Source organism: Giraffa tippelskirchi, chromosome 14 (genome assembly GCF_054371585.1).
Source record: "Giraffa tippelskirchi isolate mGirTip1 chromosome 14, T2T-mGirTip1v1.2.pri, whole genome shotgun sequence".
Taxonomy (NCBI): Eukaryota; Metazoa; Chordata; class Mammalia; order Artiodactyla; family Giraffidae; genus Giraffa; species Giraffa tippelskirchi.
In genome coordinates this window covers 59,922,806-59,940,819 of record NC_137288.1, presented here as the reverse complement: position 1 = coordinate 59,940,819, position 18,014 = coordinate 59,922,806, and the positions used below count along the sequence as shown (strand labels likewise).

The following is an 18,014-nucleotide window of genomic DNA, read 5'->3' as shown; positions in this document are numbered from 1 at the left end:
AATCTGCTTAGTAGGGAGCCATTTCTTCTAATGAAACCATTCACAGAAGACTGGCTTAGAGACACAGGCAGAGCCGTTCTGGGTGGGGCTGAGCGGGGGTCCTCCGCAGCCTGCTTCTTCAGCTGCCCCACTCCACCGACCAGCAGTGCCCCTGAGACAGCTCTGGAAAACCCCAGAGCTTTATAATTTGCAAACCTCTGATCTAATCCAACTGCGTCATTTTATTGGTGAGTAAACCAAGGCCCACGGAGGAAAGGTCATGCGGCACGTCTGTGGCGGACACTTCAAAAGTGAGTCTCATGACCTCTGAGGCAATGTGTCGGCTCTCCACAGCAGGCCACTCAGGACAAATGCACGCGTTGTGGCAGGGCGGGGGGAGACAGGCAATTCTTCCCTCTCCACCTCCTAACAAAGCGGGGCCACAGCCTGTCCGCCAGCAGAGGGAGCCCCTCCTACGTCCCAGGCAGTGCTCTCAGAGCTTCCTGTGAATTCACGTGCTCAACCCTAGGAGGTCCACTCTCGTTATCCTATTTTACACAGGAGGAGACAGGCAGAGCAGGGCAAGGAACTACCCGACTCCTTGGCTACTCAGTGCGTGGCCAGGATTCCATGAGATCCAGACACCAAGCCCTTCACCTCTGCATCCGCTGCACCTCCCCCTCCCCAAGTAAGGGCCCAGCTCTCCTCTCTGTTCTAGCAGGACTGCGAGGCCCTCTACTCCGCTCTCCAAGGAGCTGGGAAACAGTCCCCCAACAGGAGGTACGGTCACACCTGTAGCTTCCAGGATGCCCCAGGCCTCTGGCTCAAAGGCCACTGAGGGGTCAACACTTCTCCCAGGGCAGGGAGCGCTCCTCACCTACATCAGTGTCTTGAAAATGTATTTTTTCTATCAATAGCGGGCACTGTAAGTATTTAGGAAGAGACTGATAAAGCAGCGATTTCTGAGTATTTTACCTTTTGTCTTTGGCACCAAAGTTAGCTTTATATTAACCATGAGAATTGAGTACGGATCCGCCAGAGTACATTTCATTAGTACAGAGGGTATTTCATTAGCAGATACTCTGTGTCCTAGGCCCTACTAATTAGTTCTCTTTCAAACATAGGAAAGTGACTCAGTCTGAGGCTGAGCAAAAACAGTACACGGACGATCCCCACCCCATCCCCATCCTCCTCACTCGGACTCCCTGACTGCTGAGACTGTACCACGTCCGCTGCTCCCTCCATCTGTGGATCCACATACTCATCATGACTCATTTTTTTCTAAACCATTCGAGGACATTGCAGACATGAGGTCACACATCCCTCAAATATCATAGTGAGTGTTTCTCAGAAACAAGGACACTCATCCATCTAATAGTCATATAGCCCCCTAAGTCAGGACACTTCTGTCTAAGAAACAGTACTGTCACAGACCCCAATTCACATTCTTCTGCTGTCCAACAAGGTATCTATTTCTTTTTGGTCCAGGATCTCAGAAAGGAACGCATATTGCATTTTGGTGTCTGCCGCTTCAATTCCCTCTACTCTTGAAGACCCCTCAGTCTTTCTCCGTCTTTCATATCCAAGCAGTTTCAAAGGATGGCCCTTCTATCTGGTTCCTCAGGACCAGACTCAGGTTGTATTTTCTTGGCAGGAGAACCCCAGAAATGATGCTGGGCTTTCTCTGTGCAGCACGTCAGGGGCACAAGGTGTCCACCCATCCCACACTAATGATGCTGACTCTGATCTCCTGGTCAGGCTGGAGCCTGACAGGTTTCTCCACCATAAAGTCACCACACTTTCTCTTATAATGAGGTGACTCTATGTGTGCCCCAGTCTGGTGCCCGGTGAGTTTCCAGTCTACTAGGCAGGGAGGAGTCCAAACAGAGTCCCAGGCTCTCAACAAGTTAAGGGGACAGACTTCAAAATCCAGAAATTGCAGGCACTTGAGTCTTTAGCTAAGCACAAATTTTACAGGCGTGTGAGGAAACTTCCAGGGCTGGTGAAAAGTTACCTGCAGTGAATTGATGGAGTAATCCCCTAAGATCAGACATGGCTGGAAGTAGGCTGTATTCCCAGCCAACACGGTGGAAATACCTCCTAGGACATAAGGCACCAAGCGTTGCCTTCAGAAGACTACTGACTGAGCAGTAGGGCAAAATCTGCTTTAAAGGTTTCGCACCTAACGAAGCTTAGAAAGTAAGCCTTTAAAGGATCGAACTCTATTCTACTGAACTGTATTCTGGAATAAAGTTCAAAATATTTTAACAAATAAATAATAATAATGTCCAACACCCAACAATGTGAAATTCCTAATATCGTGTATCTAAGGAAAAATATGTTCCATACTCAAGAGAAAAATCAATTAACAGAAACAGACTGTGAAACATCATGGATGGCAGACTTAGTAGAGGATATTAAAACAGCTACAATCAAATATTCCGTATGCCCAAGAAGATACAAGAGAGCAGGAGCATGAAGAGAGGACAGAAATAGACGCTAAACACAAGAAAATCCACACCGAACTTCTAGAGATGACCCATATAATGTCTGAGATGAAAAACACACAGGACAGGATTAACAGTAGATTAGACACTACAAGAAAAACTTAGCGAACTTGAAGACATAGCAATAGAAACTCTCCAAAATGAAACAGAGAAAAAGACTAAAAAATACGTGGACGACTTCTCTGTTGGTCCAGTGGTTAAGAATCCATCTGCCAACGCAGGGGACATGGGTCCAACCCCTGGTCCAGGAAGATCTCACATGCTGGGGGGGGTGGGTAACTAAACCCATGCGCCCCGACTCTACTGGGCCCGTGCTCTAGACCCCATGTGCAGCAACTATTGAGCTTATGCACCACAGCTAGAGAGCGGCCACCACTTGCCATAACTAGAGAAAGCCTGTGCTTTCACCACAGTGAAGACCTAGCACAGCCATAAACAAACAAATTTAAAATAGCCTGACACATTTTAAAAAAAATAAGCAGAGTTTTGGTGAGCCACGGGAAAATATGAAGAAGCATACCATGCATATAGTTGGAATTACAGGGGGTGGGTGGGTTCCACTGGAAGTAAGGAGAATAATGGTTGAAATGTTTCCAAATTTGATGAATGCTATGAACCTACAGATCCAAGAAGCTCAATAAACTCCCGAGTGATTTGAAAATACCCTGATGCTGGGAATGATTGAAAGCAGGAGGAGAAGGGGACGACAGAGGATGAGATGGTTGGATGGCATCACTGACTCAATGGACATGAGTTTGAGTAAACTCTGGGAGTTGGTGAGTTGGTGATGGACAGGGAAGCCTGGCGTGCTGGAGTCCATGGGGTCGCAAAGAGTCGGATATGACTGAGCAACCGAACTGAACTGAACTGATACAAACACAACGAAAAACTAGCCCAAGTCACATCCTAGTCAGACTGCTGAGGCCTTGACTATATATTCTATCGTCTCCCATTAATAGACCCATAAACACTCAACAACCAAGCGGGAAAGAACCAAAGGGAGAGGGAAGAGAGGAATGGATGCGGGTGACACAGCAAGAGCGACTCAGAAGAGAGAAGGAAAGGGTGACGTGGTGAGTGTGTGGCAGGTCACCGTGGAGCTCGGTCACCAAGCTCCTCCTCTTCTCAGCAGGACATCTTGCCTCCTTCCCAGAAGCAGCTACATTCCTACTGCGTCTGCCCAAAGCCCAGCACCAGAAGCCTCTAGGGACCTGGATTCACTGTCTCTGTGCTGAGTAAATCCTTTTGTTCCGGAGCCTGGCCCCATTCAGGAAAACGAGTCCAATCAATGACAAAATCAGCAAGTGCAGCAGACATCTGGAGGCTGGTAGGACAATTTCACTCTTCAGAGGCCTAAAAATAGCCCTGACCACATTGGAAACCGAAGCAGCCCTGACAGTTCCACCAGAACACTGCAGTTTGCCTCACCTCAGAGGTTTCAGGTCAAGGGACAAAAACTTCCCAGTTTGCTGGGCTGCAGGGCACCGGCCATTTCATCCATCCTCCCCCAGCATCTGAGCGCAGGCTGCCACACACACATCACCATGGGACACTCTGTACCAAGGAGGGTACCTGCCCCGGCCCACCTACCATTGCAGTACATCCAGCTATACCCTGCAAGAGCCAGGGGCCAGCGGTCATGTTCAGGCCCTGTCCAGGCTGAGGGCAGAGGGAGAGCTGTTGTTCGAGACGCTGCCCCTGCACCTACCTGCCAGGCTGGGAGGACCTTCTCGATGTCATTCAGGTTAATTCCATCCCCATCTTCCAGCTTCCCTTTTCCACACCTGGGCCAGAAAAGATAATAATGGCATTGAAAGGACATTGAAAGCTCGTTCAAGCATCATGTCCCAGCCCAGCAAGTAGGAAGAGCAGAGATGATCAGGAGAGACCTGGTCCTGCCATTCTTAAGGCTGCAGAATCAGCCTGTCCCACCTGGAGGAAACAGCACCCTCCTCCCTCAGGCCTGGGGACACAGACCTTCCTTGAGGACAAAGGACTCGATGCAGACAAGAATGTGGGGCCTGGGGGTGGAGTGGAGGCACTAACATGAAGTCCCACCCCCAGGGAGGTGAAGGGTACCAGAGTTCCGCTCCATCTTTCCAGACACAGATGCTGAACTCCTTGCCAATGAACGCCCCAAGGTGTATCCCAGATCCTGCAAAGCCCATCATCCTGCCCAGTTACACCAAAGGGAAAGTAAGTGAACAGAGAGACCGAGCAACTTTCTTGAGGTCACACAGATCCCCAGTGGGCTTCCTCCCCCTGGGTCTGCCTCTGGGCCAGCCCAGCAATCCCGTTTTGCCTGCACGTCTGTGGTCCGGATTCACTGGCAAAAGTCCACGTCTTCCCCATATTTAAAGGTGTAGACTCTGGAACCGGACTCCAGGAGTTGGAGCCCCAGCGGCATCGCTTACTAACTGGGTGATGCTGCACAAGTCACTCTCTGTCTCTGTACCTACGTTTTCTCATTAGTAAAATGGGGATAATTACTAGAGCCTAACATCATACGGCAGTTGGAGGATTAAATTAGTCAATAAACTGAAGTGCTTAGAACTGTGTCCAGCATACAGTGAACACTATTATAAATGTACATGTAGAGAATATATTGTAACAGTAAATACAGGCAATGATTAAGTAAAATTATAATAAAATAACAAGGTAAAAATACTAGTGCTACTAGGAATACTGCTACCACTATTACTGTCATTGTTATTATCGTTACTGGGGCTGAGCAGCAGCGCAGTGACTAACAACCGCACAGATTCTAGAGCCAACACAGCCTCATGCAAGTTACTCAATTTTTCTGAAAGTTTCTCATCCTTTGAAGTGAAGATAATAATAGTTCTTACCTCCTGAAGCTGTGTTGAGTTTAGATGATGGGCAGCAAGCAGTTAGAATGGGATTGGTGTATGCTCAGAGCCTAGTAAGTATTAGTTACTACTACTGCTGTTATTTTGTCACTAAGCCGTGTCTGACTCTTTGCAACCTGGTAGACTGTAGCCCAACCAGGCTCCTCTGTCCATGGGATTTCCCAGGTAAGAATAGTGGAGTGGGTTGCCATTTCCTTCTCTAGGAGATCTTCCCCACCCGGGGATCGAACCCACCTCTTTTGCCTCGGCAGGAGGATTCTTCACTACTACTGAGCCATCAGCAAAACATATTATTATTAGCCCAGGTGTGGCAAGAGCTGCCCAATGGGCTGGTGCAGCATTTTCCAGCTGCAGTTAATGCAATTCTCAAATTTCAGAGTAATCAGTTTATTTGATCAAATATTTTCGCAGCATCTTTCGTGTTTTGGGATCTGCCAACTTTTCTTGGGGTTATGGAAAATAAATCCCACAGGGTTCCTGCCCTCAGACAGCTCACAGCTCTTGGCCAAGGAGTAACAGGACTCGGACTAACAGGGAGCCGAGCCTGAGCACCAGCAGGGGGCAGCACGAGATACGTGTTATCAAAGTCCTACGGACAGAGGAGCCCTGGATCCCCAAGGAAGAGAAACCAGGGGTGGCTGCAACACCCAGCAGGGCTTGGGGGAGGTCGGGGGGACGGGGCAGGGTATATGATCGACGCCCCCATCAACACATGCTTCTGTCCTTGGGGGCTCTGTCTCGGGCTGGGCTCTCGGGGTCACAGGCCGGCAGGAGGAGCAGGGTGGGCGCGGCAGGGCTCAGAGGAGCAGCACCCAGAGCGGCTGGGGGCGGAGGGAGAGGAGGTGGGAGGGGAGCTGGCCCAGCAGAGCATCTGGGAGAACTTCCTAGGCAGAGGCCTGGAGCGAAACACCGTGTGCAGCCAGCAAGGAGGTCCGGGTTCTAGCAGGAGGTGGGTGGGGGGCCAGGGCGGGGCCAAGGGGCAAGAGGAATTGCAGGGCCCGCTCTGGAAGCACAGCGCGGGATCTGGCCGGCGCAGCTGGGGTGGGAGGGAGGTGTAAGGGGACTTTTTTGCCCCTTCTGGCCCCACCCTGGTGAAGATGGTGCAGGACTGCAGAGCTGGAGAGAGGTCTGGAAACATCCCTCTCAGCTAACAAATCTGCTTGGTAGAAACAGGCTGGCCGGCGAAGGCGCCGATTACTCGCAGTCGTGTGTGCTCCCTCTGAGTCCCTGGCAGCGGGGAAGGAGGGAACCGGGAACTCTGGCCGGCGGGGAATGGCTGACCCCCCTCCCCCAGGTCACGTGCGTAGGGACTGCACCTCTGACTCCAGTCGCCCTCAGACACCTGCCTAGCTTGGCTGGGCCTTTTATTCTCACCTCAGCACCCTCTAGGGTCCAGTCGGGAGGGAGAACAGCTGTCTCCCTAGGCCCTGCCGGGTCTGGGGCTCAGAACTCCCTGCAGGGCCGGCAGGTTGGAGGAGGTCTTAAGGTGGCTACAGACCAGCTGAGTCACTGCTGCCAACAGGGTTTCCAAGGCAACAGCCTTCTCTGATTTCTGTCCCTCCATGGAAACGCGGGCTGCGGGAAGCCTTGGCAACCGGCTGGTACCCTATTTCCAAGGACTGCTGCAGAGGCTGGGCATGTCAAGTGCATCCCCAGTACTGCCAGACCCTAAGGGGGAAACACGGCTGCTGGCTCGGCCACAAGGTGGCCACAGGGCGCTGCACCCAAACTCCCTAGCAACCCAAGAGGGATGGGATTTGGCCCGAGAGTCAGTGGTAAAGAATCTGCCTGCCAATGCAGGAGACCCAAGAGACGCGGGTTCACTCCCTGAGTCGGGAAGATCCCCTGGAGGAGGAATGGCAACTCACTCCAGTATTCTTGCCTGGGAAATCCCATGGACAGAGAAGCCTGGTGGGCTACAGTCCACGGGGCTGTAGAGAGTCAGACATGACTGAGAGCGTGCATGCGCGCGCGCACACACACACACACACACACACACACACACACACACACCCCAGGTGCCTGGTGAGGGGTTGGGGAGATTGTCAGCAAATCTGGACGGCTCCTCCCAGTGAGTAAGCCTGGTGATGAGTGGGTGTGGACTGAGAGCGTGCATGCGCGTGCGCGCGCGCGCGCGCGCACACACACACACACACACACACACACACACACACACACAGGTGCCTGGTGAGGGGTTGGGGAGATTGTCAGCAAATCTGGGCGGCTCCTCCCAGTGAGTAAGCCTGGTGATGAGTGGGTGTGGCCGGTTCCTCCAGATCCAGAAGGGACAAGGGCCTTCAGCACAAGGGGAACCTTTCTCTTCCTGGATAGTCATTTGTCACTGCTGCCAAATGGTATTTCGCTAGGATGTTAATCTGCATGAACTGAATAGACACCTTCGGGAAACCTGACTTCGCCACTTGATCCCCACTAGACACCCCCAGTACATGAGGCGGTCTCATCACTTCTGTCCTCTGGGCCTCAGTTTCCCCAGTGGTTTTTCACCATCCATGTGCTCCCAGGGGAAAGAGGAGAGATGGGCACTTCCCAGGGAAACACCACCTCTCTTGGAAGCCTTCCCCAGACTGTGCATCACCCCTGCTCCACTGCTGGCTTCTCTGCCCTGCTCTGCATTTCCTTTATTTAACTCGCACCTGGCCCTTAGTTTATACTGTGTACTCTGAGTGTGTATGCACAGTCTCAATTATTAATGGGCTCATGTCTCCTTTTAACAGTAGAGTGGATAAAAATAGTTCTGGGAAGGGACCGTATTGTATACTGTGTGTGTTCCTCACCATTTGGGGACCCAGCCAGCCTTGTGACCAGGCTTCAGAAGTGCAAAGTGCTCTTTCCTTTCCCAAGGCACACTGCAAGCTCCAACCGGCCCCCACTTCAGGGCAGGCGGGAGCATCACTTCTGCAGAAAATCAGCTCCTGAACTTGACGTGAGCAAAGGTCAGCTTTCCTAAACTCAGAAGCCTGGAGGGCTCAGCCCTGTGCAGTCCAGCAGCTCAGGAGGAAACTGGCCCCAGCGGTGCTGAGGAGGAGGGCGGAGGGGATGGTGAGCGGGTAGCGGATGGACGGGGCATGAGTGAGGCAGGGCTGAGGGAGCCCCGCGGTTGGGTCTCTGCTTGGCACTATCTCCTCCTAACAGGATGCCTCCGCGTTCAAGGGCCTTTCCTCTCTCCTCCCCAAAAAATCATCTCCAAAGTTCGTATAGAACCCACACAAGCAGGGGCAGGACAGGTGAGAAGAAGGGGTCCCCTGGGAAAGCCTGATACGAGTGCTGGGCCTCTGCCCCCCAAAATATGCACATGCATGTCACTTTACATAAAATTTTAAGGGGATCGAGCCGATTCAAGGATACTCTGGTATCCTTGATCCTGAGCACTGGATGGTGTCAGAGGGGCTTAAATCACGGTTCAGTTCCTGGGCAGGTTACTGTGCATCTCTGAGCTGCGTTTCATCTCTGAAATAAGGATGCGAGCATCTCCCTCCCAGGGCGTGTCACTGACACTTTAGCGAGACCACTGCCAGGAGGGGGTGCCCACTGGGGGTGGGTAGGGTGGGCAGAGTTAGCGGCGGGACAGGTGAGATGCAGGAGTGTAGCCCAGAATGTCAGTTATATTTAGATCTGAAGTGACAGGGAGACAAGGGTGGATGGGTAAGGACTGGAAGGGAAAAATAAAAAGCCATGAGTAGACTTAAAAAAATGGAAAAGAGCAAGTGTTGGTGAGGATGTGGACAAATCGGATCCCCTGCGTATTGCTGCTGGCAACGTGAAATATTCAGCTGCTGTGGAAAACAGTTTAGCTCTTCCTCAGAAAGTTCAAACATAGGATTACCATCTTGTTTGGGAACTAGAGAGAGGTGGTGGTTACACAGCACTATCAGCGTATTAAATACCACTGAGTTGAACACCTTCAAATGGTTAATATTATGTTGTGTGAATTTTGTAAGTCAGCATCACGACTCAATGGACATAAGTCTGAGCAAGCTATGGGAGTTGGTGATGGACAGGGAAGCCTGGCGTGCTGTAGTCCATGGGGTCGCAAAGAGTCCAGTAAACACTGATGCATGAACTAAGTAAAGAAGGAGACAGCCAAGTAAAAGCAACAGGGACCCCAGTGGTTCTTAGAGCGGGGCCCCTGGGGGAGCAGCAGCAGCATTTCCTGTGGACTCGTTAGGCATGCGAACCCCTCGGGCCCCACCCCCTGGACCTCCCAAACCTGAGACCCTGGGGGTGGACCCATCAATCTCCTTTCCCATCAGTGGGTCTCACCCGCTGTGCTGGACCACGGCCAAGCAGGGTCACTGTGAGAGGTCAGGAAAGGGAGCAGGCAGTATGGCTCGAGACTGGGCAGTGAAGGGTCAGGGGGGGTTCCAGGGAGAGGCCAGTGAACCCGCCAGTGAGCCTCTCTGGGCATCAGCCTGCCAGGGAAAGCCCCCCCCCCCCCCAGCTCCCAGAGGGACACGGCTGTCCCCCGCTGCACTGGCCGCTCTGTGAGGGCCCCTGGCTGCCGCTTACCCTTCTCGGTCAATGTGTGGCAGGGGCTGCTTGGGCGTGTGTCGAAGCTTCCGGTGGAACTGGGTGAAGTCCAGCTTTTCAGGCTGCAGGTCCCAGGTGGCACCACTAGAGGGCGAGAAAGGGGATGAGTCCCGTTAGTGATGGAGATGAGACGCTCCGGGGGACACCCTGGGGGAGGTGCCAGGCAGGGAAGCAGCTCAGAAAGGGGTGGGCAGGAAGGGGAGGTGCCCACCGGCCACGGGCAGGGCCAGGCAGGGACCTCTCACTCGGAATGGAGCCTGGCACGTCAGCCCTGTGCTCACGGACCACAGGGCAGGGGCCTGCCTACGAAGCCTTCCCCTTCTTTAACCCCGCTCTGTGATAATGGATGCCTATAAAACACACAACTGTGGGCCTGACCCCCGCTCTCAGTGGTCCCCCTGAGACACCGGAAAGTCTGGGGTTGAGTCTGTCAGTGGGGAGGCAGGGGGCCAAGTCCCCCGAGTACTGGTCTCAGGAGACCAGTGGCGCTTCCATGCCGAGCAGGCTGGAGCCCGGGTGCACCTGGAGCACAGCCAGAGTGGACCAGCTCCGGGGCCAGGGGCACAGCTGAGCTAAAGGGCCATCCGTGGCCTGAGGCTGTCACTCCCAAAAGGAGCGGATACCATGACAGGTGCTCATCAGCAAACCCTTCAGGGGCACTGACCCCACGTCCTCAGGAAGTCTGGCCAACGCCTGCCCTTGCAGCATGGCCCATCAGAAACCTCCCAGAGCTGGAAGCACTGACAATCCTTCCTTTTCTCCGGACCTCTCTCTGCAGCAGCCCCTGCCCCACCCCAGCTTGTCTAACGTGCACCAGGCACCCTTCTCCTCCGTCCTCCCACCTCCCCAGGATCCCCACCCCCTTCCTCCCTGGGGTCGGACTGGAGGCATCTGTCTTTCTTTCCCTTTCTTACTTTCTATTTTCTCTTGTCGCCTCCTCCTCTCCTTCCCTTGGACCCCACCCCAGCCGTCTCCTTCCTTCTCTCTCTCACCACCTTCCTCCAGCCTCATCCTCTTACTTCACCCCCCTCCACTTCTAGGGCAATGAACTCTCTATATGAACTGGGCCCCCAAAGGGCCCCTCAGGGATTAAGGACCAGGAAGCTGGGGTCCCAGCTGGAGCCACACACACAGCAAGAGGAAGAGGAGCTCACCTGAAGGAATCGAAGGTGTTGGCAGCCCAGATATCTGTGCCCAGCATGTCCAGAGAGGTGTCTTTGCTGCCATTCTGGAAGACACAGAGGATGAAAGGGGGGTGTTATTTGCCTGGCCAGGACACGGAACAAGCGGGCAGAAGGCCCGATCCCAGAGAGGGTGGCAGAGCCCTGTCCCCTTCGGTGGGTCACCCTGAGCAGCTTGGACACGGGAGGGGGCCGCTGAAGGGTCCCGGCGGGTATACGCAGCGTGTGTGAGTCAGGGGGCCCTGGCCTCCCCCAGGCGCAGGCCCTCACTTCGACAGTGTCTGGCAGAGCTGTGTGGTCGGGTGCAGGGCACCCCAGGGCTCTGCCGTGCCAGCCTGTGGCTCTCTCCTCAAAGCCTCTGCACTGGTGAGCTGCCTCCAGCACTGCCAGTCTGACGGTGGGGCATCTCCCCAGGCAGGGACTCTGTGGAGCCAGGCATGCAGGAAGGTCTGCTGGGAGGCTGACTTCCTTTGGAATTAAGCTCCACACCCTGAAATCAGGCGGCATCAAGAATCCCCCAAGGTGGTGGTGGTTTAGTTGCTCCAGTCGTGTCTGACTCTAGCGACCCCAGGCTTGTAGCCCACCAGGCTCCTCTGTCCATGGGATTCTCCAAGCAAGAATACTGGAGTGGGTTGCCATTTTCTTCTCTGGAGGATCTTCTTGACCAAGGGATTGAACCCGCATCTCCTTGATCGTAAGCAGATTCTTTACTGCTGAGCCACTAGGGAAGCCCAAGAAGCCCCCACAAACCAACAATTCCAGCAAAGGAACTTTTCTAACGCTCTGGTCTTTATCCTCCAATGTTCCCTAGGTGATTCATCCCACAGATATGACCCAGCTTCTGCGATCTGCCCCTTGGCTGATGATCTCTGCCACAAGTTCGCCAATTCCCTGTCTTCACTCCAGATGCCACCATCCCTCTTTGAAACGGAGAAGGACCCTATGGGGCCTTCCCAGAACAGACCCAACCCCCTCATACGTTCCTCCACCTGCCTCTTGTCTGCAGAAAGACTTCAGCCTCCTAGGCCTTTCCCAAGTTCCAAAGAGTAAATTTAATCAGGTAAATGAGAAAATGCAGAAACAAAAGAAAAGTCAAGCAAGATAAAATAATAATAGTTTAGCCATTAAAAAAGGGCTAGGACCTTTAGTTCTTCCTCAAGGTCTATAGATAATATTCTGAATCATGTCCTTTGAGCGGCTTTGCAGACACTTAACCCCCACCAGGTGGAAGATGTTAACTGCATGTTGACCACAAGCATGTAGATTCCAGATGGGCTGGAACCAGAAGGCCAGTGATGTTGATGCCCAATTACCTCACCACCAACCAATCAGAAGAATGTCTTTGAGCTGATCACACACCCCACAACCCCCATCCCTCACCCTGTCTTTAAAATCCTTTCCCTGAAAGCCTGTGGGGACGTTGGGACTTTTAAGCACTAGCTCTCCTGGACTCCTTGCTTGGCAACCATAATAAACGCTGCACTCTGCTTCACCACTTTGCTTCCCTGATAGCTCAGTTGGTAAAGAACCAACCTGTAATGCAGGAGACCCCAGTTTGATTCCTGGGTTGGGAAGAACCCCTGGAGAAGGGATAGGCTACCCGCTCTGGTATTCTTGGGCTTCCCTTGTGGCTCAGCTGGTAAAGAATCCACCTGCAACGTGGGAGACCTGGGTTTGATCCCTGGGTTGGGAAGACCCCCTGGAAAAGGGAAAGGCTACCCACTCCAGTATTCTGGCCTGGAGAATTCCATGGACTCTATAGCTATATAGTCCATGGGGTCACAAAGAGTTGGACATGACTGCATGACTTTCACTTCACTTCACTTCGCTTCATCATGACCCAGAGCCAGCACACTGGTTTTACTGTGTATAGGCAAGCAGACCCAAGTTTGGCTCAGTAACATCATGACTCCCACGGTCTACTTTCCATCAGCACACTCTTTAAAAACAATACTTCCACCTCTACTGAAGCTGACCGTGTGCACGCTTTATAACCCAGGGTCCCACTCCCAGGTACAAACACAGCCGAAATGTGCACAGACGTTCAGCAGTCATTTACAGCACAGAGGCACAGCACTGCCTCATTCATAATAGCTACCAACTGGAAACCACTGGAATGCCTAGCAACAGCCGACACAGACAAATTAGTTGTGGTGTGTTCACGTACTGGAATATGACACAACAGTGAGAATAAACAAACTAAAACAATATGCGACTACAGAAATAAAGCCCACAAACAGAGAGTGGAATAAAAGAATCTAGACATAAGGGTACCAACTCTCTGATTCGATTTTAGATAAAGTTCAAGAACAGGCAAACTAAAGCATGGAGATGGAATTCGGACAGTAGCTGGAAAAGAGCCTCAGGGCGTCCTAGGGGGCTGGTCAGGTCTGTTCTTAAGCTAGGCGCTGGTTTCCCGAGTGTGTCCAGTTTGTGAGAATCCACAGAACTGGATGCTCTTTCTTCTCTGGGTGCTATGACATTCTGGTTGGATTCCTCGTAGAATCCCCAGCTTTATTTTTATGATGATCTATCCCCAGACCTGTCACTTCTCAGATCCACAACCTCATACACCAGGCAACTTTCCTTTGAGATCTTCCCATGGGCCTGGACCTGGGCAGGCACTGAAAATGCAAAAGTGGAAAAGTCACAAGCCTTGCCTGGAAGAACGGCAGGGGATGACACACACGTGATAAATAATCACAGTGCGGTGTGAAAGGTGCACTGGTTCAAGCTGCCACAGTGGGCCCAAGGCACGGGCAACTTTCCTGAGGAACAGAGAGGGGCTCCCCCTGAGTAAGGATTCGGGGGGTCAGGTGAGCAGAGGGAAAGGAGGGGAGCAGTCATCCTAGAAACGGGGGGGCTGGGGGGTGGAAGGGGGCCCTGGCAGGACACAGTGAAGCATTCTGGGTGACTTGAAGGCCTTCTGGGTTTGCACAGGGAGCCCGGCAGCATGTCAAGGGGCCCCCAGGCAGGCGAGTCAGCGGTCCCCAACATCACCCACTCTCAGGCCTGGTCAGGGCCTACTAGGGGCCTCACAAGTGCTCCTCAGTGATTGCTGTCGGTTGCATTGTGTGCCCACCACTGCCCCCCCCCCCGACCCCACCAACGCCATTATTCATACCCTTCAAGAGACTTTCACCGTTTTCCTCAAACACGCGTTCTCCTCATGCCATAATGACCCATGTGACCTCAGCAAAGTTACTTCACCATTTTGGACTTCCGATTCCTCGTATTCAAATAAAAAGATCCTTGAGCATGAAGGACCGACTGCTGTAGGTGGTTTCTTACTGGCACCCGTGCTGAGATCACCCCCTCTCCCACCAGTGGCAGACATCACCAATCAAGTGGCTTGATTTACATCCTCTAATTAGGTGGCAGCTTGTGTTCCAGGATCAGTCCCTCCTTTCCTTCTGTGAGCTGCCTTGTCACCCTACCCACCCCAACTCCTGGTGTCCTGCTCGCTTCAAATGCAGCTTTGACATTGCAGGTGGCGAGAGCGACTCACCTTCTATTAATATTAATCAACCCCCACACGAGGACAGCCTCCATCCTCCTGAGACATCAACTGGCTTGTTCACGACACCCTTCCCAGGCCTCAAAGATAATTATCAGTAAGTGTAGCATTTCCAAATGACTTCTAAGGTGAAGGTCAAAAAAAAAAAAAAAACAACACCAAACAAACCCAACCCTGCTTCCAAAGCACACGTCTGAGACTATACCCAGAGTGAAGTTCACGCCTTCCTCCAGGATGGTCTTACACATTCAGCTTACTTGGAGCGGACCACTGTTTTGTCATCACTCTCTTACACCCAGAGAATGTTAGATCTCCCCAAGTAGGATTTTTTTTCAAAACATTTTTATTGTGGCACAATGCACATAATGTAAAATTTACCACCTTAACCATGTTAAGTATACAGTTCAGTGGTACTAAATATGTTTATAACATCGTGCAACCATCAGCACCACCCATCCCCATAACTCCTTTCATCTTGAAAAACTGGAAATCTATCCCCACTGAACAATAACTCCCCATTTTCTCTGCCCCCAGATTCCGGCAGCTATTATTCTATTTTCTGTCCATGATTTTGATGACTCTGAGTACCTCACACAAGTGTAATATACAGTATTTGTCTTTTTGTGATTGGCTTACTTCACTTAACATCATGTCCTCATGGTTCATCCATGACCTCAACTACATTTTAAGCTCCTGGACTGAACCTGCCTTCTGCACCTGCCCCTTCCATGGTGGCCAAGCCGGGCACACAGTAGGTCCACCTCCGATGCCTGCCAACTGATGAAAGAGACTCCACCCTGAGAGGCAGAGGCCCTGCTGTCCCTGTGCCTGAAAGACTGATTCACAGATCAGGATGTCCAGATGGAGTGACCGTCCTGAGATCTGAGGCCCTGAGAGAGGGAGGATGGAGAGAGAACAACCATGAAAAAGGGAGGGGAGGCCACAGCTACACCCGGGACTGCAAGCATCTCACAGGGAGGAGTGATTCATCTTGACGGTAACTCATGAACAGTCCAGTCAGTTCAGTTCAGTCGCTCAGTTGTTCCGATTCTTTATGACCCCATGGACTGCAGCATGCCAGGCTTTCCTGCCCATCACCAACTCCCGGAGATTAGTCAAACTCATGTCCATCGAGTTGGTGATGCCATCCAACCACCTCATCCTCTGTCGTCCCCTTCTCCTCCCGCCTTCAATCTTTCCCAGCATCAGGGTCTTTTCCAATGAATCAGTTCTTCGCATCAGGTGTTCAAAGTATTGTAGCTTCAGCTTCAGCATCAGTCCTTCCAATGAATATTCAGGATTGATTTCCTCTCGGATTGACTGGTTTGATCTCCTTGCAGTCCAAGGGACTCTCAAGAGTCTTCTCCAACACCACAGTCCAAGTGCACATAAAGCTCCCTCCTGGGTGGAGGCTGGAGGTAGTGGCTATGAGACCACCACCCCTCCTAGCAGAGAGGGGAGGTTCTCCACCACCTGCCCCGTGCAGGGAGCACCAGCTGAGCGAGGTGCCTGGGCATCGCAAGCTCAAGCGCCAGCCTCTTCTGAAGCAGCGTCCCCAGCAGAGAACCTACCAGTCTCTGGATTCTGCGGGTCCAGGACAAGGCCCCGCTGGCTGATGGTGGGAAAGAGTGAGAGGGCAGCAGCTGCAGGAGCAGATGCCCGGGGCACCTGAGCCGGTGATTCTCTGTACAGGGAGGCCCCATCCCTTCAACCACGTGCTGTAGTACTGCCTCCATTTGGAGGTGAGAAGCGTCTATTTTTTTCAGTACTCTATAGTTTATAGACTCGCTCCACACATCTTCCTCATGTGTGTGAGTGAGTGAGTGAAAGTTGCTCAGTCATGTCTGACTGTTTGTGACCCCCTAGATTGCAGCCCACCAGGCTCCATGGAATTCTCCAGGTCGGAACACTGGAGTGGGTTGCCATTCCCTTCTCCAGGGGATCTTCCCGACCCAGGGATTGAACCCGGGTCTCCCGCATTGCAGGCGGATTCATTACCATCTGAGCCACCATGGAGTCCTCATAATTCCCACTCATCCTCATAGTAACCCAGAGAACTTATTCCTGAGCTGACGGAAATAACCTGAACCCTATTTTAAATGCCGAAAACTCCGAGACCACTGTAGTCCCCAGCAAACACCCTGCTAATCAACCGTCCCCCCATCACCCTCCCATCAGCTCAACCTCTGGTTCAGCAACCAGCATCCAGCACCCAGCGGAAGCCTCCATCTCACCCCTCCACTTCCACTTCCATCGGGTCTACCTCCCGCCTCCATTCCCTCCCCCACAGCAGCATGACTGATTCTCCAAGCTGAGGAGCAGAAGTGGCAGGACGAGCCCCTTTTAGACCAGGGGCCTGGAGCCCTCGCGTCCCACAGTCCTGAGGAAATAAAATGTGCACAGCATCCCTGGAGGAGGTGACAGCGCTGGGCAAGAATCAGGACTCTCGGGCTGCTAAACAGGATGTGCTGAGGGGAGTGGGGCAAGCCTGTGGCCTCCCTTGCTGGATACAATAGCAGGGTGACCCCACTAAGGCCAGCGTCATAACAGGGCAGAGGGCCCGTGTCTGGAGAATCCTGGTGACGGGATGACTTACTTGTCGCTGCTCCCTTTGGCACGATGACTGCAGCATATCACAAGAACCTGGGCGTCTGAGAGTTCTGGGCGATGGGACGTGACAGGCATATAATCACTGCATGTGACCTTTTACCAGCCGGGGCTGGAGAAAGGGCCTGGCTCTTGGAAGCAAAGTCTGTGTCCTTCAGATCTCAGCCCAGGGAGGGAAGAGCCTCAACCAGCAGAGCCCTCCTTTTTTGTCTCTTGATGAAGCTGAGGTGGTGAACCAGCTGGTCCCCAGAGGGGCCAGGACTCACTGATGGGGTGACCGCTGCCACTGAACTGACAGCCAGGAACCTAGTGGTTTCCCAAGCCCACCCCAGCGCCCATCAGCCCTGGACAGCACCTAGGCGACCCCGGGGCCACCTGCCATGCGGAGTCAGGTCCAGCCTAAGCTCTTGAAACCATGAAGGGCCTAGATGCTCCCCTTACTTGAGTCCTGGGCTGCTTGCTGCTTAGTTGCTCGGTCGTGTCCAACTCTCTGTGACCCCACCAGGCTCCTCTGTCCATGGGATTCTCCAGGCAAGAATACTGGAGTGGGTTGCCATTTCCTTCTCCAGGGGATCTTCCTGACCCTGGGCACCAGCCTTCAAACCATGCCACCCCCAAGACACAGACAGGGCAGGGAAGAAGGTTGGGGGGCGCTGGTTGTTCCCCTCGCTGCTACAAGGGACTCTGGATCCCCCCTGGCACACAGGCAAGGCTCCGTGTGGCTGTGTGGCTCAGACACCATCTGTGAAAGGACTCTGAGGCCACCCCAAGCTCCTGAAGGTTATGGCTCATATTCCAGGCTGGG

General features: G+C 52.9%; 1 protein-coding gene across 9 annotated transcripts in view; it reads right to left on the bottom strand.

Annotated features, from left to right (window-relative positions):
- The window catches only part of CTIF (cap binding complex dependent translation initiation factor), a 314,944-nt gene that overhangs the window by 196,058 nt on the left and 100,872 nt on the right, over positions 1-18,014 (bottom strand). For all 9 annotated transcript variants that reach the window (XR_014075152.1, XR_014075153.1, XM_081563483.1 and 6 more), the window contains 3 exons: positions 11,059-11,132; positions 9,884-9,988; positions 4,195-4,270 (listed from right to left, as the gene is read on the bottom strand). Coding sequence is in view for 7 of the 9 variants with exons in the window: in XM_081563483.1 (XP_081419609.1) it covers positions 4,195-4,270; positions 9,884-9,988; positions 11,059-11,132 (255 nt within the window). In the remaining 2 variants the exon portion in view is untranslated. The remainder of the gene's footprint in view (positions 1-4,194; positions 4,271-9,883; positions 9,989-11,058; positions 11,133-18,014) is intronic.